Source organism: Pimephales promelas, chromosome 11, assembly GCF_988280905.1.
Source record: "Pimephales promelas chromosome 11, fPimPro1.hap1.1, whole genome shotgun sequence".
NCBI classification, from domain to species: domain Eukaryota; kingdom Metazoa; phylum Chordata; class Actinopteri; order Cypriniformes; family Leuciscidae; genus Pimephales; species Pimephales promelas.
In genome coordinates this window covers 29,409,611-29,435,618 of record NC_142779.1, presented here as the reverse complement: position 1 = coordinate 29,435,618, position 26,008 = coordinate 29,409,611, and the positions used below count along the sequence as shown (strand labels likewise).

Below are 26,008 nucleotides of genomic sequence, written 5' to 3'. Positions count from 1 at the left end.
TAAGATTGAGCCCCTGTAGTCACTTGGACTATTTTAACAATGTCATTAATGACTTTTCGGGGACAGCAAGAGCCAGTCCCTCAAGAAGCCTACGGACTGTATGCAGGAGCGATCTTAACATCTTAAATATCTTAATTTGTGTTCCGAAGATGAACGAAGGTCTTACGGGGTTGGAACAACATGAGGGTGAGTAAATACTGACAGAATTTTCATTTTTGGGTGAACTCACCCTTTAAAGTCTTTTTGGTCATGTTAATTCTGAATTCCCAACCGTGATATTATATGTGTAAGTAACATTTTCAAATTTCAAAGAGTACATAAAGACATAGTAAAAGTATCCCATAATACTTATAATATACATATAATAATAACAATAATACAAAGCAAACGGGTCTCTTCGGAAGACTTGTGTTAAATTGCTTGATTTATATAGATAATTTTAGACTTAGCTTCATCACTGTTTGAAGCTTGAGCATTGTGATGAACTAGTCGTTCAGTGAATTGACATAAAATGATGAGATTTAGTTAAATTACGACTTAAATAAACACTCTGATGTTTGAGAATAATAAATTAAAATCATATGACTACCTACCCACACACCTGGGCAGGGCTGCACTCCATACTCTCCGCCCTCCACCCAAGCAAGTAATCTTACTCTCTCCTTCCAGACGGTAGCCCGCAAAACAAGAAAAGGCCAGCGAGTCGCCAACCCCGAACTGGAAGCCCACCCTCCTGCTGTATGCTGGCACTCCTGGGTCGTCGCACGGCTCCAGGCTGTACTCTGTGGTACAAAGTCATAAGTCTTAAACCTCCAGACTGCTTAGCAAAGCATGGGTTAGAGTAAGCACCATGACAACAGTGCCTTCAAGCACACCATAATGAACAGAATGAGCGATGCCCCCACCAGAGAAGGTGATATTGAAGCCCTCGTATGACATGGAGAAGTCCGAGACGAAGCGTAGCTGGACGCTGAAGTTGCCGAACAGGCCAGCTTTGATGGAGGGGGGCAGGACGGAGCCCGTGAGCCTGGCCACCGGCTCAACGAAGCTGCCGTCCTCGGTAATGAGCAGGTAATCATGGGAGTCTTCCAGGTGGAACGTGTGGAAGAGAAGCTGCACTCCTGGGGAGTTTCAGATGAGATTAGGGCCGTCAGTCACAAGCAAAATCTCTGTTTCAACCTCACAACCCACTGAGAAGCCTTCAGAGAGAACGTAATACTGATCGAAACAGAATCGCATTTGCCCGACATGGTGCTGAGTAATAAAATGTAGAGAAATGTGAAAGGTATCTTAAATTCGTTATCAAGGGTAATTTCAAAGAGCACAGAAAGGAACCTCATGGGTAAAATCAATGTGCATCAAACTGTTATCAGTCAATGGTTTGTGTAGCTCTCGCGCCTGTAACCTGTTCTTTGGCATTACCTTTCCCATGAGACACTTCTACCGTCCAAGTGCAGTTCAGCGAGTTTGGGTAGAAATCTGGAAAACCAGGCGAAAGAACCGTTCCCGTTTTTCCGTAGATATAGCCACCACACAAAGCTGAAAATACAAGAACAAGAAGGATTCATGTTTGAATTTCTAAGACATAGCGAGCGGTTTCAGCATTTTACTATATGGTTGTTAAGATGTTTTGGATGGTTGCCAGGGTGTTGCTGTTTATGCTCCATAGCTCAAATAATAACGTAATCAAAAACGGTTCAAATATAAGTTCAGATGAAGTTGATGCAGATATCTGGGTCACACTTGGCAAACAATAACCAGAACATGTAAAATACGTCTTCCGTTAATAAAAAAAAACATATAATAAAACTTCCATAAAATACAACTTCCAGGGCTTTTTATAGCAAGACTACAAGATGATGGATGCAAAACAAAACATGGAAATAGACATGTTTGTACATGAAAAGCAGCAGAGTTTAACGATATGCTAACGTTGACATCGCATGCAACATAAATACTTGCAAGAAGATCAAAAGGAGATGTAACAACTGAGACAATTTTCCAACAGGAGAACGTCTGTCAGTGGAGAGACAGAGTTTTTTTTTTTTTTTTTTTTTTTTCTTGAAATAACAGAGCTGTAAGACAGACGTCCAGCTTACAACACAGGCTATGACAGGGCACACATTTTTGAGCCTCAGTATTTTGTCCTTAAACAGCCCATTAAATTTCTTCATCAAATGACAAATTCTGACTAATTAAAGTTTTTTTTTTTTGTTTTTTTGTTTTTTTAATAGAATGATAAAGGAGAATGTTATAGACCTTATTCAGAGCAGCGCCATGACAGGTATGAAAGTGAGGTTGTGAGGGATAGACTTACCGTGTTTTCAATGGCATCCGCTGTAAAAAGCTGAATAAAGCGGCTAGATTACTTACAATTTTCCACAGCTTACATTGTCGGGAGTTTTTTGTCAACTGACATTTCTTGGAAAGATATTTTTCCAGTGTTTCATGAGCAGAACAATCCAAAAACACATTAAATAACAGTACAGCCCATTGAAGAGATGCAAGTCTATCCCTCACAGCCTCGCTTTCATTCTCATTAAAAATCAAAGATGGCGCTGCCGTAAATAAGGCATATGGTAGCTTGTTTCTGCCACAGAACAAAAACTAAAAAAAAAGGTAATTGTGACTTTTTAATCAATTATGACTTTTTTCTCAGAATGATGTGATTTAAACTTGTAATTGCAAGTTGTAAAGTCAGAATCGTGTGATATAAAGTCGCAATTGAGTGGCCCTTTACTTGCTTAAAAACTTAAATCATACGACATAAGGCATGTAGCCAATTTGCATATCAAATTTTATACAGTAGGCTTTAGAGGGTCAATATAGTACATTGATCTGAATTTTAAAATGGCTCTGAATGTGTCTCATTTAATTTTAAGTCTGAGCTATCCGTTCAATAATAAGACATCAGTCTGGCAGTGAGGAAGTGGGCAATCTTTCATGGACATGCATTTACATTCCCGCAAACAAATGGGGAGTATCTGTTCTGTCTGTAATGAAGGTCAGGCTCTGATGAGAGACCATCAGGCAGAATCAAAGTCTGTTAAAGCAAATGCACGGAGCTGATAAGACACAGATGTAAGAGGACATTGGGAACTCTGGAACAGACATGCAACAGCCAGATTGCTCTTACTGGAAAACACTTCGTTTACTTTCAATCCCTGCAATCAGGTAACAAAAAAAAAAGATAAACAGCTTTATAGAGCTCTTTCCTGTAGGTATCTGGCTAAGCACTTCAATTATTTGTTCCCGCTTCCCTGTCCCACCCCCTTCACCGTTTAAGCTTATCTATAAAACAGTGCACGCCAGTCACCTCTCCTCTAATCAAAAATGTATGAACTCAAATCTCGGAGGAGTGGAGTGTTAAGAAGGCTTGCCCTTTCCCCTCAGATAAAAATGTAATGCAGCCCAGAAGGGATGGTTTATGGACCGGACCAGTGCCCTAAGGCCCTAAGGGGCTCCAAAGTCTCCACCAAAGGACACTGTTCCTCTTGTACATGACCAGAATTTGGTCTACCGAGAATTGCCTACCGTCACAGCTAGGCAGCGCGTGGTTCCACTGATGGTTCCTCTCACACACAATGGGCTCCTCATCGCTCAGAGTATAGCCTTGATCGCAGCTGAACGTCACTCTTGAGCCGATGGCAAAATTGTTCCCGTGCCTTTTCCCATTCACCGGGATCCCTGGATCTAAACAGGAATCTGTTTCCATCATAATGCCTGTGAGGAAGGAACAGAACAAAATATTTCGTTTTACCTCTAAGGTCTAAATTGAAAGGAGGATGTGTCAGAAGCATTTCATACAGTATAAATCAGCAGATATCAGTCCCCCTGTGGTTACCTTGCTTCAACCAATACATTTTTATTTCTGCTTCCTTTTGTATATATATATATATATATTGCAGACCATTCGGAATAACCGACAGGACTTTTTTGAGGAATTTCTCCACTTTCCCAATTTTCGTCAATTTCCCCAGCATTTGGCTCTATTATGTGGCCACAGATAAACCTCTGATAGCTGTCTAAAAAGTCTGAAAAATGAGAACACTTTGACGCTTTGAATGAGTTTCATATATATCAGGCGTAATGTCAGAGGTAATTTATTGGGAGTCATGAATATCGTTTGAGAATCATCTCATCCTCCCTCTTGCCCACATTTCCCATTTTTCTCTCTATTGCAGCACATTACATTATAATAAAGATGTTAAATTACTGCTAAAAAAGAGCAACTAGAGACTATTTGTCATGTCATTTGGTTTTATAAAGACATTATTTGCATTTTTCGCTTAGGCTCATGGGGAAAAAAGTGATTTTACACACGGATCTATTTGTATAGATGCAATAATACAAAATTGATATGTGCTATATTTCTAACAGGCAGTGCTTAATTTGCTAGAGTCTTTCAACATTTTTCAAGCCCCATTGTGAATCAGGTTTATATGCAAAATTGACAGATTTTCAGCTCTTTGCAATGAACAAATAGTACAAAACTAAATGAAATAGCTCAACACAACAAATGTTTCAAGTGGTTTCCCCAAATTCAACTGAAAATGCAGCTTTAATGACTTCTGCAGTTTCCAAATTATTCAACCCCTTCATTGCAAGCATCTTTAGTACTTTGTAGAACACCCTTTTGCTGTTGTGACCAGCTGCAAATGACATGTCTGACCAAAAACCAGCTTCTGGCAGAGTTTTTGAGGAATCTTAGCCCATTCGTCATGAGAAATCGCCTCCAGTTCATTAATATTATTGGTTTGCACCAGAGATTTTCTATGGGGTTCAGTTCAGGTGACTGTGATGGCCACTGTATAATCTCTGGTCACAGGAATTTGAGGTATGCTTGGGATCATTGTCCTGTTGAAAGGTCCAAGGACGCCCAAGCTTCATCTTCACTGATGGCATGATGTTTTCTCCAAGGATACTTCCTGATACTTTAATGAATCCATCTTGCCCTCAACACAATGCAGGGTTCCAGTGCCATAGGATGCAAAGCAGCCGCAGAGCATCACCGAGCCACCAACGTGCTTAACTATAGACAGTGTTCTTTTCAGCATATACTTCATTCTTATTCCTCCAGACATAGACATGATCCAGAGGGCCGAAAAGTTTCATCGTTCCACATAACAGAATCCTAAAACTTATACGACTTTGTGCAGATTGGAGCCAAATTTTCTTGTACTTTTGGGTCAGTAGTGGAGTACATCTTGGAGTTCTGGCATGGAAAACACATGCATTTGGTATGCGCCTTATGCCAAGTTCACACTACAGGATTCTAAGCCCGATTTATGCCCGATTTGCAAATCGTTGAGTCGCCGACAGGTCATGGTGTTATCGCGTGCAAATCGCGGGGGATTAGCGGACGATGAACGCTTGTCAATCTGTTAGTATGAAAGAGCCAACAACGCTCGCAGATGCCTCACAGACGCGTCGCCGAGCCCAGAAAAAATATCTAGCCTGCTAGATATCCAGAACCGTCGCGCGACTCAAACTCAGTGATGTCATGAGTACAGCCAATCATAGCAACGCATAGGTTGAGGACACCAGGTAAATCTTCTCTTTTTTTTGTTTATTTTTTATTTTTTTGCATTTTTTTCCTCAGAGAAGATCGTAGCGCAAACAGTGTGCAGCACTAGTTTCTGTCTGACGTCCATATTCACGTGTTGTGTTCTCTTCTTCGCTGGGTATAATTGGCGCAATATTTATTTATTTACTGCATGTTTTTTTCGTGACAAAACGTGGTTTGTAGACAAGATAAAATCGTTGAGTGACAGAGTTGTTGTCAACTCGTTATTTATTTGATTATTTTCAGGATTTAGACCGTACCATAGTACTGAAACAGCTCTCATTGAGTCACAAATGATTTGCTCTTATCATCCGATCGTGGCTATATCTCTATGTAGTGCGTTGTCAGCTCGTGTAGTGAGTTACCTCCTGTTGTGGATCAATCACGTTGTGTTGTGTGGTGTGAACAGCTAAAAACTTGAACACTCCTGATTTCACTGAGAGCAAGTTTTGTAGTGTGAACCGCACAGTTCAGCCCGACGTTTTAAAATCATGTAGTGTGAACTAGGCTTTACTGTGCAAGCTGAAACCTCAGTGCCTGTTGCCACCAAGTCTTGCTTAAGGTCTTTTGTAGTCACTCACTTCTGAACCTGCCTTCTCAGAAATCTGGTTGCAGCAGTTCTTTAAAAAAAAAAAATTTAAAAAACTCTGTAACCACTGTCCCATTAACTTTGAACTAGCACCAACAGTGTCTCTAGGAACATTTAGTACCTTCGCTATCTATTTGTATCCCGTTCCTTGTTTGTGAAGGCGATGATATCTTCTCTTAACCTTTTGACTTAGCTATATTTCTAAAATACAGTCAAATGTGACACTCAACAAACCTAGCCAGTTCATATATTCCATGTGTTCTAGCTCTAACTAATGAAGCCCTTGATTAGTTGCATCAGGTGTGCTTGAGACAACACCTGTTTTGCAGATTTGTTCTGTTGTGAGGGAGTCTATTCAGGGGGTTGAATAATTTTGAGACTGCAGAAGTCATTAAAAGTTGCATTTTCAGTTGAATATGGGGAATTAACCAGTTGAAACATTTGTTGTGTTATTTCAATTACTTGTGTTTGATTAATTCATTGCAAACAGCTGAAAGTCTGTAAATACTACCAATTAACATGATTTGGGAGTTGAACAATATTGATTACAACTGTAAATGTGGGGTTTTGGAATAATAAATTGTGATGATACACCAAGTTAAAAAAAAAGAACATTGCATTGCAAAAAGAACATTGCAAAAAGAAAAAAACAACAACAAAAAAAACAGTGCATTTAACAGCCCAATCAACACAGCAAGAAAGCGGGGGGCACAACAAAACCTGATTTCAAAACACACTCAGTCATCCTTCCTTTAATTTGAAAGGGACTAAATTATTATGGAGAAATTATTATTATTAACTAATGAGTAAATTCTACAACTAATGACGTTCTAACCACCTTGCTTTCATATTATAGGTCCTGGACAGTTTTCCTGGTTGCTACTCCTCATAAATTTATTAGCTCAATTGTTTTAGCACGGAATATTCCTTTCTGATCATTTTTAGATTTACAGTCTGTCATGATGTGACAGACTACAGCATTATTATAAAACACTACTATATATATATATATATATATATATATATATATATATATATATAAATTCTGTATTTTTAGTTTTTAAAACAATAAATTCATTAATTTAAATAATTAATTTATAAATTGAATTGGAAGTCACCCACCCACAATCAATTATGCTAATTTCAGGCTACATGTCCGAGCATAACTTAAAGGTGAGGGATCAGGGATGCAGTAGATTGTAAAAGCAAAGCAATTTATGCAGTGTGGTCGATAAGTAGATTTCAGATGATTGTATAAAACTATGTACTAGGAATATTTCAAATAATAAAGCTTTTAATAAAACTTGGCTGTCTATGAAGTAGAAAGTCATTGCTGGAGCTGTAAAAAAAAAAAAAAAAAAAAAAAAAAACTCACCAGATTACGCATTTTGAGGACTTTAGCTGACAAATAAATCAAGAGATATGGGTATATGTAACATGGAGAAATATTACGGATTGTTCAGTTACTGTACGTATACTAAGGTACGTATACTAAGGTGGTTGAGAATATGTTAACTTGTCTTTAATATATTAAGAATATGTTAACAGTTATAAGATTAAAGTAACATTTAAATGTTTTTGAACTCCTTACAATTATAAATTTGACATATACAGTGATCAAAATCATTTATACAAGTGGAGGTTTCTCCGTTTTCCGATAATGACAGGATGCCCAATGAGGTTTGGTTCTGGTCTAATCCCTTTTATCCAGCTGACAATAACAACAAGAGCATTAAAACATGCTTTTAACAATTATCATTGGTCTGTTGAGCCTGCATAAACAACTAACAGTCCTTGAATCAGCGGGACATTAAACTTTAATCGCTCTCTGAAGCAGAGTTTTAGAAACCCACCACCACCAAACATATATTCGAAAAGAAAACAAACGTTATTTTCATATGTTTAATTATTCACAGAGGTTCCTTGCCTCTCTTAAAGTTGTCTACCGCCTCTGGATGTTGATATTTGTCACGTGATGCTATCATGTTAGTTTTCTCAAAATCATTTTTAGACAACCACAAAACTATAATCTAATTGTAACCCTGGAGAAATGGTTTCAGTTGCATTACATGCACCAGAGAGCATGTCCCGCCAACATTTGCGCAGTATCGCAGAACCGCCCACAGTGGGGCATGAAAATATCCAATATCCATGCATTTAAATCACTGCAGATGCTGACTCACTCTCGTAGCGGATCTGGAAGCCTTCACTGGAGCGGCTGTTGTCAGTGGTAAAGAGCAGGTACATGTAATTGCTGGTGCTGATGAGGAAGTGAGGGGCTTGAGTGCCGTGGTACTCGCCAATCAGTGGCGACGAATTGGAGAGCCCGTCACGAATTTCCAGCGTGTCGTAATTAACCTCCGTCTGAAACCTGCACATGAAATTGAAAAAAATAAAAAATAAATAAAAATGAGTGGAACATCTGCTTATGACCTAGGTCTTTAGCAGAATTACTCTAATGAGGGAGATTAAACTGGAAGGTTAACAAGCAAAATTGCAGGAGAGAAAAACTGCACTGAAGAGACCGTGGTCAAGCTTTCCAGAAATGGGACAGGAGTTGGGAGTCTTGGGGGTTTCACGTGCTCTGAATTCCCAAAAAAACACAAAACAAATCAATACCTGTCAAAAGATATCTTGATGGCATGATCCTTTCTGGCTTCAATCACCCATTCACAGTTAAGGGAGTCTTTGTAGTATCCGGGCCAGCCAGGGGAGAGTAAGACTCCCATGGGAGCCGTTAGATGTCCGCCACATGGAGCTGGGACAGTGAGAGTGCAGGAAAATAGAATGTCAACAAAAGCCTATCTTACAAATCCCAGCAGCACCTTCACAAAGATAAGTAGAGCAAAGTCTCACCTTCGCAACGGGGGACGGCTGCGTTCCACACCACGTTCCCATCCTGGATGACACAGGTGATGGATTTGGATCCGTGTGTCTTGATGAAGCCCTCATCACATGTGAAGAGCACTGAGCTGCCCAGTAAGAAGTGCTCTCCAAAACGCTGCCCGTTGATGGGAATGCCAGGGTCGTGACATTCGTTTTGGCCAAACGCTACAGAAACGGGATGAAAGGATAATCAGTGCTGGAGCATACTTGATTCTAAGTCCTGCCTGTCCTTGTCTGTCAGCACTTAACATGAGTTATAATATAACCTAACCTTCAATTATAATTATCTTTTAAAGATTAATTAACGCCACTGATATTACTCAGAATGCCTGTTGGAGTGACAATTTACTGTGTACTTACATTATAACCTCATTTTGGAGAATCTATGTGCGAAAACAATGCTGCCATCACTAATCTTTGTGTGTCATCTCCATCATTTAGAGACAAAACCAAATCGTCAACAATATTTAAAATTAAAATAAGCTTGGATGATTGTCCTGTCCAACGTATTGTTGAATACAGAGCGGTTACAGACTACAATGAATGTGTATGATCAACGCTAACATATATGGGAAGACATGGCATCTCATGGCAACTCATAATAATTTATACAAGATGAAATTGTATGATAATGTACGACTTTGTGTTCTCATCATGCTCAGATTTATAGGGTTTGGATAAGCGGTTGGGCTTAATGTTTAGCTTTAAGTTTGGGTTAACGGATGTTTTAATCCAAAGTGATTTGCAGTACATTACATTCAAGGTTTACATTTTATCAGTTCGTGCATGCCTTAGGAATCTAACACATGACCTTGGGATTGCAAGCATCATGTTCCAATATTAATTTACATTAACCAACCAACTATCAAAAAGCCACTCCGGTAATATTTAAACCTCTTTTCAAAGGTTTCCATAAAGCCTGGTACAGTGGTATGAATAAGTTTTGGCACCCATGCTAAAGTTGCCTAAAAAGAGGAATAAAAAATCATCTTTTGGATATTGATCTTAATGCCTAAATTAGAAAAATGAGGAAAACTCCTACCTTTAAAGACACCAATTTTCTTTGTGAATGAATAATTTATCATAAATAAATAAATGTTTTTCCTTAAAATACAGGGTGCATAAGTCAGGGCACCCCTATGTTAAATTCCCATAGAGTCAGGCAGATTATTATTTTTAAAAGCCAGTTATTTCATGGATCCAGGATAATATGCATCCTGATAAAGTTCCCTTGGCCTTTGGAATTAAAATATCCCCACATCATCACACACCTTCCACCACACCTAGAGATTGGCATGGGGTACTTTCCATAAGATCATCTTTCAATGCAAATCAAACCAGCTATTAGGCTAACTGAAGTAAAACCATGCCAATCTCTAGGTGTGGTGGAAGGTGTGTGATGTTCTGTATTTTAATTTTCTCAACAGCTATGAAGTAGTTCCAGGTTGTTGTGTGTAGAACTAGTCAAACTAGTAACAGTGGGTTGATTGACTATTGAATTAGCAATGACTATGAAAACAGTTCTACATGAGAACTTAAGGGACTAAAATCGAAAAAAAAAAAAAAATGCCTTGGGATCAACCAAATGCCACCATGGTAGAAGTGTAATGATTGACTAGATAGCTGAAATATTTAAAATCAATGCAAGTATTTAATGCACACTGCACTTATTTAATTCAATAATTTCTTATATTAATAGAAAAATGTATTTCTCACTTTACATTAACAGTTGTACAGTTTCATTACTCATGAAAAATAAATTCGAATCACATGGAAAGCCACAGACGTGTGTCGTCAGCTAAGAGCATCCAGTCGCATCACAGCCCTCAAAAACCCTCAACAGTGGTTTGATACACACTCAAATTTCGTCAAATCTGTTTTCCCTTAACACAACTCTGCAGACAGCTCACATATGTGTCGCACATGAATCACAGATGTCAGTGAGGAAGCTTCAATTATTCAATATGTGCACTCGCAGAAGCAGAGAATCCTGCCAATGCAATTTTAGTGTTTTCATTTTGGTGAACACATCTGTCTGCAAAGCCCCTGTGGAAGTGTGATGGCTAATGCATGGAGACCTCGCGGCCAGGGCTTAGGGCATGTACGCAGCTCTACCCCATTCCTCAATGACAGCCTCATTGTTCTTACGACCGTTCCTGACAGTTGCTCCAGCGCCACTCCAGCGGAAACATGTCTACTTCTTTCTGAGACAATGACACACCATTACTGAAGCAGCACTGTTGAGATATCAAACAACACAATCCACTGACACTGACATCGCCTGCAACTCCTGGTTCCATCTACCCCCAAATTTTGTTCCCACGAAGACGAGCCAACACAGATCACGGTTCCGGCTTCACCTATTCACTAAAAATATATGTGTCTGTTTTCAGCTATTGCGCTCAGTCATCTCCAATGGCATTCTGTCATTACTACTGTTAATTGTTCCTAAAAATGCATAATTAATACATTACAGCTGTATTTATTAGACCAGACCCCTTAGCAGACCCCTTTTAATCCAAAATATGTGTTTTTGCTAGGACATGCTGTACCAGTTGGGCTACAGAAATACTATATTGGTATCAAAGCAAGGTTACAAAGAGGAGAAAGCTACTAAATGTAATGTATTTTTGTTTCAGGAACATATTTCAGCAAATAAGCTTCCAATGTTTGCCGTAATAACTTTAAGTATTTTACTACTGATGTGGTCACATGGAGCAGCTTCACAAGTTACCTTTTAAAATGAACTGGCTAGCTTGCTTAATTTTTAAGCTGGCTCTCTTTGTGTGCAATGAGATAGATATCATGCAGCCATTGAATACAAAAAATATGTAATACTTCAAAAAATTGGTAAGCCCATATGTTGACAGCTCACTGGGTTTTAGTACAGTGTCATTGTAGACAAGAGTAACAAAGGTAGCAGCGACACCAAAATGCTAAAACGTTAATAAAACTTAAAGGGGGTTTGATTGCGATTTTACTTTTTTCATTTTAAATAGTGTGTAATGTTGCTGTTGGTGCATGAACAGTATCTGCAAAGTTGCAGCGCTGAAAGTTCAGTGTAAGCAGAGATATCGTCTTTTAAAAATCAGGAAGTATATTGCCTACAGAAACGACTCGATTGGAAGCAGTTCCAACTTTAAATCCAGAGGCAGCAGTTGTTGAACCACAACCTGTAAGTTAGCTAAGACTTAATCATTTTAAATGGATTTGCATGTATAATTCCAGACGTAGCCTTGTGTTTTATTTTTTTTTCAAATGCCAGCGCTGGCTTTATAGCCACTAGGCTACTAGTTATGCTATTTTGTGTCTATGACAAATGCGTACAAACATTATGGACCTGAATTTTGTATAAGTACTAATGTTTTAAACGTATTTTTCACGTATATATGCTTTATGATGTTATATTCGATTTGATCAAGAACATAAACTAATGCCAATAACGTTGTTTGAGTATAACATTAGTAGCCAGTCAGTTGCTATTGCTGCCAGTCAGATGCTATTGTGTAAAACAAACGTGTAAAAAGTTGAAAATGTAGCAAACTATCATTCAGAAACGTTTAATAAGAGCCGTGTGTGGTGAGGTTCTGCTCGACTCTCCTCTACGCCCCTTGCTCGCCGCTTTCTCTGACTCTGCGTCAAACTGATACTGCAGTATCGACCATTATTTACATCTGGACCGGAGCGCAGAGTCAGACACGTTTAGCCCATAAAGGTAATGGGCGTTAACCATCCAGACAATGTGAGCAACGGTTTAGCCAATCACCACACACCAGCCCAAACTAACCAATCTGAGCCCACTGCCTGTTTCTGAGGGAGTGGTTTCATAGAATCAGGAAGTCGACCGGTCGTTCAGGGGACAGAAGAAAAAACGAAAAACCACGAATACATGTTATATTACACCCCATAAACAATCATGCAAAGAAAAAAGCAGTAACCCCCCAACTAATTCAACTCAAAACTCTTGCTATGCATCACTACATTTCACCACAATATTCTCAACCTAGAAAAGTAAATATTACAAATGAATCTAATCAACTTCAAAGATATTATTCTGATTTCAATTCTGTAAAAAGACACATGCCGCAAAAACAACCCTATGTTTTTGCAAGTTTCAGGAAAACTAAAGAAGAGAATCGACTAGCCATGAGAGAAACTTATTGAAAGATATAATTTCGCTATCCAATGCATGTCCAGGATACCAGATATGTAAAGGTAACTACAGGTTTTGCAATGGAAAAGAGAAAGCTGCCACCATGGTATATTTAGTAATACGTCTTGCCTTCCAACTATGAGTCACTGCCTGGTCTTAAAATAACTCGGGGATACCATTAATGTCTGATTGCTGTTGTTTTTATTTATTTTATTTTTTGAAATGTGAGTTTGTGACATTTTGGAATGTCCCCATTTAATTAGATAAGAGCTAAACTTGCACGACTGAAAATAGCTGCCTGAGTGCATTCCCAAGATGGCCACCAAGTGAACTGACTTGCCTTGTAAGGGCCTTTGTTATATCCCAGTTTAATATGCGGATATATTGCTTTATAAGCAATTTTTTTGTGATGATTTCCCTGAAAAGTGGAAACAATGTGGCTCTGTGGCATTATCAAATATTTCTCCCAACCAGCCCAACACAGCTACATTATTTGTGCTCTAGTAGTATAGACATTACACACTTTGCCTTTAACAATAATGCACAACACAAAAATATATTTTTCATTTACTTGTGTAGGTGATATTAAACCCCTTTCCCGTATTCGAGTGGTCCGACTGGAACTCCAAGCGCATTATATGCCCATTGCTAGCGATTTGCGAGGGTACATCCTTCCCAGAGAACGTTCCAAATGTGGTGGGCTCCGGCATGCCATCGTCTTTCACTATGAGATAGTCAAACTGGGGCTCCATCTCAAAATCGCTGAAAATGAGATGGATCCGATTGCCTGGCTCGGCTATAATGAGCCACACACAGTTCATGTTGTTTCCGTATTCCTCTGGGTAGTTTGGCGAGAGGATGATGCCTGACGGAGTGGTGAAATTGAAGAAGCAGGAGACTGTGGAGATGAAGACAAATATATATAATTCCATTACAAAGGTCACAATATTTATTTTTGTTCAAAATGGATGTTACCAGGAATGCTATTTTGTCTCTAACTAAAAAGAAAGAAAAAAGATGAGAGGAAAGATAGTTCACATAGACCATGATAATGAGTTCTTTGCATGGTGCAGAAATGATGACATATCAAGGAACAGGAACAGAAAACAAAAACAAAACATCCATTCAAAAGGTTTTCATTTTAACAGCAAAACACATTAACGAGACACTGCTTCCTCTTATCGCTGTACTTAAGAAGAAAATACCACTGCATGACAGGATTATTGGGGTGACTTATATCTGTGAGTGCATTAACTGGTACAGTGTGATACCATTTGTATTTAAATCAAGTTTAAAATCAGTAAAATATAGTTGTTGTTTTTTTAAATGTAAATGTAAATTTAGATTATTATAGATTGATAAGTATCATATGTTTTTGTAGATCTACAAACAAACACACATTTTTATACCATTCCCTCTTGAGTGAGGAAGAGAAACAGTAACATGTTCCAGAAACAGAAATATGATAATTGACCTCTCATACAGCAAACCTCGGAATTGTCAGCATGGACGGATGCCATTCGGCTTCATATCTGCCCCTAATCTAGATGTCACGCTTTTACAGCGACGATACATTAATCATTCTAAATGGCAACATGTTAATTATAACCATGCATTTCAGAAAAAAAAAAAAAAAAGACTCTTACAGACACAGCTGGGTTTGTTTCCAGACCACTGGTTATTTTGCTGGCATGATATTGTCCTCTCGCCAACCAATTCAAAAGCAGCCTGACACTCAAAGGTCAGCACATCACCGTGCAAAAAACGGTCTCCAGTTCGCTTTCCATATGCAGGGATGCCTGGGTCTCCACAGCCACCTTTCTCAATTTCTGTGAAAAAAAAAAAGGGTACACTATTTATTTAGTTTAAATATATTGTTTTTAGTCTGGCTATTACTATGTTGTTCTGAGATGCCATATGATGAGTCTAATGCAGTGCTTTTGCTCTAGAACTTGGATTTTACCTTAAGCATCAAATGCTAACCCAACAATCTATCACTTACTTATTGTGCAGAAGTAAACAAAAGTTCCTTACCAGTATGTATTAATATTAACATGAACTACATATATCTAACAACAGGGCTCCGAACAAGAAACAAAACCAAAAATTAGAAACAAACAACATTTACAAGAACATAAACAAAAACTAAATCAAGCTTAAACATTCTGAACAGAAACGCTTATTTGAAATTACCATTAACCGGTTAATAATGTTATTTTAAAGGGTTAGTTCACCGAAAAATGAAAATTCTGTCAGTAATTAATGATGTATTCACCCTCATGTTATTCCAACCATGTAAGACCTGCGTTCATCTTCGGAACACAAATTAAGATATTTTTGATTAAATCAGAGAGCTGGATCACTCCTGCATACTAGTCCATAGGCTTCTTGAGGATTTGAAACTTGCTGGCCTCAAAAAGTTATTAAAGACATTGTTAAAATAGTCCAAGTGACTACAGAGGCTCAATCTGAAGTTTATCAAACGACGAGAACAATTTTTGTGCGCAATAAACAACAAAAATAACAACTTTATTTCAACCATTCATTTATTTATCTCTCTGCCTCGAGGTTTCTAGTTTAATAGCGTAAGCTTCTGTTATACACGCATCACACACATGACCAGCGTCGGCCAATAGTGAGCCTATGTGTGACATATCTCTACGCGGTCACACTACGTTAACTGACTAGAGGCTTGTAGAGGAGGAAGTGAATAGTTGAAATAAAGTCGTTGTTTTTGTTTGTTTTTGGGCACAAAAAGTATTCTCGTCGCTTGATAAACTTAAGATTGAGCCACTGTAGTCACTTGGACTATTTTAACAATAGCTTTAATAACTTTTCGAGGCCAGCAAGTTTCAATTCCTCAAGAAGCCTATGGACTAGCATAGAGGAGTGATCCAGCTCTCAGATTTCATCAAAAATATCTTAATTTGTGTTCCGAAGATGAACAAAGGTCTTACGGGGTTGGAACAACATGAGGGTGAGCAAATACTGACAGAATTTTCATTTTTGGGTGAACTAACCCTTTAATTGTTCTGTTTAGGATTTTAATTTTTGCAGTCAGCCAATCATGAAGGCTATGGCCTATGCAAATGTGACATTGACGCATAAAACATGACTAACATACCTGCGCTCAGTTGTCAATTCATCCTATGTAAGTTGCAAGGCAATGTTTTGGCATCAGCTGTTGGATCGCACAAGTATATTTGAGGATATGTATGTGTGTGTGTGTGTGTATATATACAGTATATACTGTATATATATATATATATATATATATATATATATATATATATATATATATATATATATATCTGCAAGCGCCGGAAGTCATCTATTGCACGTGTACGTCACTCATTTTTTACACAGAGAGTTTGGAAGTGTTAATTTTCACTGTAAAGATCTAAACATATTTAGAAACACAGGAAATTGCAATGGTAGACGATTTCGATATATCAACAGACAACGTTAATTTTTTTTCGCAACTGCGTGAGAGATGACTTCCGGCGCTTGCACAGACAGAAGCGCCCCTGCTTTCAGATCACTTGGACATGGCTGTGGTTAAAAAAAAAAAAGAAAAAAAAAGAGGTAAAAACGATATAAATACTGTTCGTTTTCTCAAACAAACTGCGTGTTTCATGTCTTGGACTTAGATTTACGTGTCATTACGTGTTTAATTTGGACTTCTCTGTGCATGCTCTTTGAGGTGGTGATCAAAGACCTGCGTTATATGACTGACAGACAAGAACGGTTTAACCTAAAAATATCAAAATTGAAACTACTGCGGAAACAAAGACATTACATCTTGGATGCCCTTGAGGTAAGCATATCTGAAGCATGTGAATACTAAATAAGCCCTCTATCACATAATTATTTCGGACAATTTCACACAAAATATCACAAATATTCCTGCTGCTGTCTGTTTTTTTTTTTTGTTTGTTTTAATCAAACAACAAAAACTCACTGCAAAAACATATATTTTCAATGCTCTTGACAGAATAACTTTTGTTAATTTTATTAAGTATTAATTTAGTTTATACAGTGATGACTATGCAGTGTTATTGACCGTTTTAATTTCTAAATGTCTCTAGAATGTCAATTGACCTGTTCATTCAATATTCTCCTTCTATTTAAAAGTTGATAAACCTATTTATTTTGTTATCCTAATATGATTATTGTTTGTTGCATTTTTATCAGACCAGATCTTCAGCACATTTTTGCGTAGTAAGAACTACTAAGATAAGGCTGTATATCTCCAGGAAATGTTTGGAATGCAGTATAACAGTGACAAACGAATAAAGAGTTCAGTTTGTTCACAACTATGGTGTCAGCTAAGCTGAGAGTGCTCTATTGATTTATTGACCCATCCAGATAACCTATAGTGAATGAGTTTCCCAATTGCGGCAAAATCCACAAACTCTACAAGGTCTTAAAGGGGAACTTGGCAACTCTAGTCATTTCTTCACTGATTTTCACTTTTGTTGTCGCATGTTTTCTCATCGAGCTCCCCTTACAGCTGTGCGGCATATATTTTCACAACACTGTCATTAAAAAAAAGTGCATTGTTATTATCGAAGCCGGCCAAATTTATCGCGTGGAGCTGTTTACCGAGTGGGTAATTCATCATACACAGTATCATAGAATTATGACGAAGTGCCATAAAACAGTTTGTGTTTCTCGCTTGTTCTCACTTCTCACAAGACTTCCTATTTCCAACTTACCGGGACGTTAGTCCCCATGATGCAAGGTTGGTTTTCCGCCTGTGAACGCTGGGGGGAGCGGGGAAAGTCACCACTCTCTCCAGAACAGATTATTAAATCCTTCAAATTATTTATAAATGGTTTTATTAAGTTGAAATAGTTGCCAAGTGCCCTTCAAGAGCATGCCTAATACCTTGGTAATTAGTTCAAGAACCCACAAGAATGGTAGGCTATCGTTTTAGGGCTGCAAACTCATCATGACCAAGAAGTAGACAGCTCTTACAAGGACAATGTTAAATAACGCACAAGAAAGGCAACTGGGAAGATTAACAGCTAAAGAAATGCTCCATTAAACATTATCATATATTTTTGTATGGCGTTTGTTAACACACCATTAAGCTAATGTGTTTACCTGCCTTAAGCTCTGGACCAAACAAATCTATTATGTGTCCTATTGACAAAGTGTCAAAATTGCCAGGACAAGTCATTGTGTTCCTTAGACACTGGCAACAACTAATAAACGATTTTAAAATAGCCATAAATGGAAAAGCACTTCTCTCTGACATTTTCTGTGCAATTAAGTGTAAAATAGTTTTTTCAAAGCTCAGTTTTGTATAGGGTCTTTGGTAACTACTCAAGCATTTTCTTATTTAAAATCTATTAAATGTAGGGATTTTTGATGGTTATTTCCATCATGGATATTTTCTTCACCTAAAAATTGTGTTAGAGGCTGTGGACCTCCAGGAGCATTGTCTATGGCAACAACCAAAATCTTAATATTGAGTTCTGACACTATATATATATATATATATATATATATATATATATATATATTATCCTTTAATCTTTTGAAAAACAGAAAAACAGATAGATATATATATATATATATATATATATATGCCAAACCAAGCCAATCAGAATCCTCAGAATCCACAAGAGAGAACGTAAAACGCTGTTTCTCCCAGTTTACACGGCAACACATAACCAACGTTTTCAGAAATCTCCACTTTGCCCGGAGTTTTTAGAAATAATCGTTTTCTGTGATAAAAATGGCGTTTTCGTGTAAATGAGAGGGCAAAACGCAGAGAAATATCTGCGTTTTCCCATCGTGTAAACGGGGCCCCATTCACTATGAAATTAGGCTTTGGTCTATCTGAAGAAGCTCATTGTTGTCGACCACAGTTTCTGTACAATTTATCATTTCTGTTGAGTGGAAAACAATCATTTGCCAATCTAAGAACTTTTAAATTAATGTATGAAATGATGAATTTGACATCTACAAAGCCTCAAACAAAGTGTCCCACCAGTGTGTCCTGGTGGAAATGTTGTCAAACATGACAACGTGACTAGAAGCACAAGTGTGAAATTGGGTTTACACAAAGTTAATTGGGTTTGTGTCATTGTACTGGGCTATCCAGACAGTGAGAATTGCTCAATTGTGAGGTTACAGTTCAGAGTGAAGATCGGCTGGGGAAAAACTCTATTTCAAGGTATTAAACAGCACGCTTTAAAAAACAAGTTAGGGGCAAAAAAAAAAAAAAAAAAGGAGAAACAAAATGGATAAACAAAACAAAGAGACTGCTTGTTCATGTTAAATGATGATAAATTCCTTTGCTCAAAAGGTCAGATTTTTAAACACTCAAATCTTGCCAGTCAAAACATGATCAGGTTTAGCACAAATTTGAGGAGCTTTGAGTGAGCATTAAAGCAAAATTCACATCAAATTCCAAGAAATTGTTTGTAAGATAGAAAAAGCAGATGATATAATTCAGTAATACTGTATATATTAAATCATAACAGGATGTTAAATAGAATACATTTCACCACACCGTCAAGAGTTCAGATCTTGAGCAACATGTTTACTTGTCTCAAATGATAGCATAAGAAATAGCTGTAGTTGTAGCAAATGTTATCAGTTTATCTGTGCATATGTAAATACATGCCTCAATGTATTTTCATATCTGACTTTCTTTGATGCTATTCTCCTGCAGGGTGAACGGCAGGTAGAATATTTCTCACAAGCTTTTCAAACATAATGGCACAGCACATACACTGCTCCATTTGCCTTCGATTTGCATACTGTTTAGAAACTGGCACGCTTTAACAACCGAAAGTCACCAAGTCAAACATTTTCAGAATAACACACTTATATTTCTTGGAAAAAGACGAAAAGGGTGACCGTTTACACTCCTGTTTCATCACTCTTACAGTGGGTGGAAATGACCATATGAAAGAGAAAAGCAGCAGGCGTGCATGCTTTCCAAACATTACAATGACATACCTTCATATACAGCCTTAAAACCTTGCGATCCGATCGTGTCATCGGACTGCAGATGGAGCCACATCTGGTTGCTCATGCTCACAATCAAATCGGGCACGGTGGATCCTGTGAGACTGGAATGGAGGCACAAAATCTAATTTTATTCTTTCATTTACGTATTAATATGCAGCAATGGAAGCTTAGACGTAAACCCAGAGACTATTTGATGTAGTGGATGGTCTTGAAAGAAAATAATAAACTGTTATTCCATGGAGCATATAGGCGAAGGTATGGAGGCATTTGTGAATAGAAGCACGTTGGATGCATGTTCATAGCTTAAAATAAGAGACCTTTTTTTCTGTACTCACACATAAAGCACTCTTCGAGCATCACCTATCTTCCCTCCGTCACCCACTGTTAACGTGTCGTACGCTCGCTCAAGGTCAAACTCTTCAAAAGCTAGCTTGATGACCTACAGGGATAAAGGAGAGGTCATGACAAAAAACATGGACCAAAAAACCCAGAGGACAATGAGGCTGACTCAGAGAACGATCTTATTGAAAAGAAGTAGAAGAAGCAAAGCAGGTCAGCCAATTCTTTTCTATAGGTATGTGAGGCTGATTGCAGGAGTGGCGACGAATGTGTAATTAAATAATTTTGTTTCATTTAAGACGTGAGATTTCGAGAAGTTCTGCCATGTAAGGTGCAAAGCCCGAGGAAATGGGATGCATGTTCATTTGATGTGAGCACAGAAAGAAAATTGGATTCAAGGAGAGATTGCTGTAAGGAAGAAAAAAAAAATCAAGCTTAATTAGGACAACCCTATTATCAACATCCTCGTATTTCATTTTATTTTTTTTCAAATGGGCCATTAAGAGCCATTATTCTCATCTATATTCTGTCCCGTCTTTAAATGTATTTTTTTTTTCTATTTTATCTTAAAGAGAGAAAAAAAAGGACAATTTTGTTCTCATTTACTACTTCTCATGTACCAAACCCATATGTCTTTCTTTCTTCATTGGAACACTGGAGATGTTATGCAGAATGACAGCCTCAGTCACCATTCGCTTTCAATGCTTTTATTGTTTTGTTCTCTACACAATGAAATTGAGATGGGATTGAGACTGTCATTCAGTCTTTTGTGTTTCACAGAAGAAGAAAAGAAATTGGGCATAAGTATAATACACATTTGAGGGTAGTTTTACCCCAAAAAAACATTATGGCTCTAAGCATCCCGACCAGGTGTGCGTTTCCTGTACAACAATTTAACTCGCCGCTTAACCACTGTAGTGCAATGCGTCTTTAAGACAAATTAGTCACTACAGTTTCCTGAAACTGTAGTAAAATGTTCGTTTGAATAACACAGTCTCATCCCAAAAAGTCATATAACTGACGTTTTTGGACGTATTTTGACCATACGTCAATATCAGCCTTTTTAGGGCCCCCTTAAACGTCGGTAGATGGCGATCCCGGGCCGTCATACAACTGACGCTTTACCTTTAACGTCAGTTAGGTGACGGGTTAGGTTTAGGATTAGGTTTAGGTATGGGGTAGAGTTAGGATCCCATAACCTCATCTACCGACGTTTAAGGGGGCCCTAAAAAGGCGAATATTGACGTATGGTCAAAAGACGTCCCAAAACGTCAGTTATATGACGTCTTGGGGTGAGACCGGGTTGGTTTGAACCATGTTCTAACACACTGACCAGCAAAATGTGTGTGATGATAAATAAGCAAGACTGGAAGTGAAGGTGCATCATATGCCCATTACCATCGCTCTTCCCAGAGCACATCACAAACGTGAATAATTGCATTTAACCATTATATACTGTAGTGAAAGTTTGTTATTTCCAAGTGTTTGCTAATTTAAAACACTCAAGCGTTTTTACACAATTCAAATGCAAGAAGAGGTAAAAGAGATATCGATTTTGTTCGATTTATTCGATGGTCGGTTCTGTCTTTAAGTGAACGTATTTGGATGCGTTTCTTCATATTGGTCCCACGCATTCTGACGCGCATTCGTGCATTGGTTCTGTGAATTTACCGACTGCAGCCTAAAAATAACCTGTGCATGTGAGATTGTAAATACTGAAAAAGCATGTACATTTAATTCTTTAGCAGAAGCTTTTATCCGAAGATAATTACAAATGATGAGAGAAATAGAAGCAACCATACTAACAATCGTGCAGCGACCACTAGTTCCAGTTAGTCTAGCACAGTAAATGTAGCAAGTTTTTTGTTGTTGTTGTTTAAATATATAGAGAGAATAGTAGGTGTTAGTATTAAGGGGTCAAGTGTTGCCGAAAGAGATGAGTCTTCAGCAGTTTCATGAAAATGGCTAAAGACTAGGCCGGTCATTCCACCAGCAGGGAACAGTCCAGTCCAGGTAAATGTCTATGACAGTGATTTTGTGGCTCTTTGAGATGGCTCCACAAGGCAGAACACAAGCTTCCGGAGAGCACATAGGTCTGAAGTAGTGAGTTTAGGTATAGGGCTGTAGAGCCACTGGTTGTTTTGTAGGCAAACATTAATTCCTTGAATTTAATGCGAGCGGCAATTGGCAGCAATCCTCGTCATGCTAATAGGAGGATGATATTATTTAGCCAATCAGGAGCCATAGAATTCAGGAGCCACTTCATGTTGAACTTCTAACATAGAGATGCTCCTGTCCAACCCGATCTCACGGGAATTCGTACGAATTTTACGAGGTGGCTAATTCATAACAATTTGTACGACCTCACTCGTACGAATTAGCACGATTTAGCTAAATCGTACATATTTTACGAATTAGCCAATTCGTATGAATTCGAACGAATGACCTACCCCTGACCCGCCCCTAAACATAACCGTCACGTGGGTTTAGACAAATCGTACAAATTTGTACGAGTGAGGTCGTATGAATTAGTACGAATTAGCCACTTTTGAATCACTCGTACGAATTCGTACGAATTGGTCGTGAGATAGGGTAGTCCTGTCTGTTGATATCTGTAAGCCAAATGCTAGATCTATCCACAAGTTTCCTACGCCCCATGAGGCCTTGCGTCAAAAGTGGGCGCGACTTCCGGTTGGAAGTAAACAAAGCGCAACTTGACATACTTCACACTCGTTCATTCAACAGTTGACAGTCATTCAAGTTATAGCGATCCAAACTAGATAACGATGTGGGAACACAACCTCAACGAAATTCAAAAGGGTGAAATAACAGTACATTTACCCTCCGCAGTAGTTGATTGGGAGTATTATAATAACATTATTAATAATCAATACTCATCAAGGCATGGTGACAGACAGTTGTGCGAGCTGACAAACAATTCAAATAAAAAATACACACTTAGTCATTGTGCTTTGGAGTTTATTCAAAATTATAAATGAATGTGCTGCTTGAATACATTAACTGGCACATTTGGTATTCTGTCAACTCAGGCTTTGATCCTGAGTTTAGGTGTAACATCAGTAGCGAACAGCCAATCACATGCTGATAGAGTTTATAGAACATTAAGAATTTAAACAAATGTACACAGGAAGATTCGTCGTCTTTTGGGAGGTGATGGAAACTACAGTCGTTGGCAGGATCAGAGACAGGCTCTTGGAGGATCACTGTGATTTCGTTTTCAGCTTATGTTCAAAACAATCCCGTTTAAGCCACTAAATTAGTTTAGTCCGGTTATACATACAACCGCGAACATGTTGTCCCTGAGCTCCGTAACGACATCTCTCATAAAGATTTGCGTCTTTAAATAGTAAAATAATTCTCCGGAAAAACAGCTAGCCTCTTCGCTAACTAACACACAAAATACCATTGGAATGCTACTTCCGCCGCGTCACCGGAAGTTTCACCCACTTTATTTTTTACAGGAGCGCCCCTCGGAAACTTGTGGATAGCCTTGTGCATATTGTTTGCAATTGGGTTGCTATGACATTTCATTGTTGACATTCAAACACCTGCAAAGCTAACAATACTAATTCTATTGGCCTTTTGCTGCTTTGCACAACATCTTTTGTTATTGAAATGCCTTTGTGGTCAGTGAAGTATGGATATCCCAAATGTGACTTTGAATTTAGTCTAACAAATTTAATTCAGTATAATTAGAAATGATACACATTTTGGTAACTCAGTCGTTCAAACATCTAGAATGTATGCATTAATTTGTATACAAACATCAGATTAATGCCCTTTCCAATTGTGGTGGTAATGTGGTGATTTATTCTGATATTAAAAGGGTAACGGTTTTCAAAGAGGTCCAGATAGCACAGCATAATGCAACATATAGTATGCGAGTTCTCTCACTAATAAACCATTTGTTCAACAAAGGTTTCAGTACAGTGACACATGTACAAAGAAGTCAAATTAATGTTATATGATTGGTACAGTGTCTAGGGTCACTAATTTGTTTGTCAATGGAACAAAGAACAAGCAGGTTGGCTGCATCAGTTTGAAAAGAAAGGAATGATTCAGTAACACTGAGGAGATCTTGACAAGCAATCTGTATAAAATGTCAGAGCTGATACAGAGTCGTTTGGCGAGACCGTAGACGAGAAGTCTAAAATACAGGCTTTTAAATTATCCTGTCAAAAGTAAGAAATATATATATATATTTTTTTTTTTGCTTTTCTTTTTTACAGACGACTTAGCAAGAGGATAAAAAACAGCACTCATGGTCTACATAAACACAATCAGAGAGTGACATGACATATTAGTGATTTTTCACTAGAACCAACTTGAAAGAATTATTGATTTCTTTATTTTATACAAAATTGAAAAAGCCTGACAGCAGCCTCAATGGCTGAGTTTGAGAGAAGACGGCTCAAACGCTATTCAGAAATTGCTAAATGGTGTAGTTTTCTTGAGCATTTTCATTCACCCAGAAGGAGAAAAAAAAGAAAGTATGAGCACTCTAAAAAATGCTGGGTTGTTTTAACCCAAATTTGGGTAAAATATGGACAAACCCAACTATTGGGTTAAAATTATCATTTAAAAATTTAACCCAATGGCTGGGTTTGTCCATATTTTACCCAAAATTGGGTTAAAACAACCCAGCATTTTTTAGAGTGAGTTTACAAATCACATTCAATGTTAGAAACAACCAAGAAAGTGTGTGCGCGACGTGATCTCATGAGAATACGTATGTATTTGTACACTCTAAAAAATGCTGGGTTGTTTTAACCCATTTTTGGGTCAAATATGGACTAACCCAGCCATTGGGTTAAATTTTTACATTACATTTTTAACCCAACATTTTGGGTTTGTCCATATTTGACCCAAAATTGGGTTAAAACAACCCAGCATTTTTTAGAGTGTACGTAAAGTATAGTTTTATCATACGTACATTTAATTACGTTTAATACGTGCAGAGACGTATAATACTAACATATTTACAGTACTAAAACGTAAAATATTTACGTATCGACAGCTCAAAAACGTAATTTATTTGCGTATCGGTTTTGACATTTTCGCAATAAATACATTATTGTGATTATACTTGTCTAGTTTTTCTTCATAATTGTAGTCTACGTAGTTTTAAAGGACAACTCCGGCGCAAAATGAACCTTTGGTCTAATTACACATTGCTACCTAGTCAACCGTTATCTGAGATTTGTTTTCATGATTGCCGAATGTAAATAGTTTTATCTCTAAAAACAGTTTAGCCTATAGTGCTAGTATAATAGTAGTATATAGGGCATAGAGTAATGACAAGTAAAAATCGCTTGTTATTACCACTAACAAGGCTCAAAATAGCCCCACACTAAAATGACAGCATAACAAGGGTCCCTACATTCAAACCGAAGCATTGAGAACTTTGTCAGTGTCCATACAGTTTAATAAGAAGATATTTTATACACACAGTCAACTTCGCGAA

General features: G+C 37.8%; 1 protein-coding gene across 2 annotated transcripts in view; it reads right to left on the bottom strand.

Annotated features, from left to right (window-relative positions):
• Positions 1-26,008, bottom strand: part of csmd1b (CUB and Sushi multiple domains 1b) — a 756,823-nt gene that overhangs the window by 223,864 nt on the left and 506,951 nt on the right. For both annotated transcript variants that reach the window (XM_039652188.2, XM_039652197.2), the window contains exons 11-21: positions 20,520-20,623; positions 20,173-20,285; positions 14,841-15,023; positions 13,766-14,092; positions 9,012-9,206; positions 8,775-8,913; positions 8,339-8,526; positions 3,535-3,723; positions 1,423-1,539; positions 906-1,121; positions 594-782 (exon numbers count right to left, since the gene is read on the bottom strand). In XM_039652188.2, coding sequence (XP_039508122.2) covers positions 594-782; positions 906-1,121; positions 1,423-1,539; positions 3,535-3,723; positions 8,339-8,526; positions 8,775-8,913; positions 9,012-9,206; positions 13,766-14,092; positions 14,841-15,023; positions 20,173-20,285; positions 20,520-20,623 — 1,960 coding nt within the window. The remainder of the gene's footprint in view (positions 1-593; positions 783-905; positions 1,122-1,422; positions 1,540-3,534; positions 3,724-8,338; positions 8,527-8,774; positions 8,914-9,011; positions 9,207-13,765; positions 14,093-14,840; positions 15,024-20,172; positions 20,286-20,519; positions 20,624-26,008) is intronic.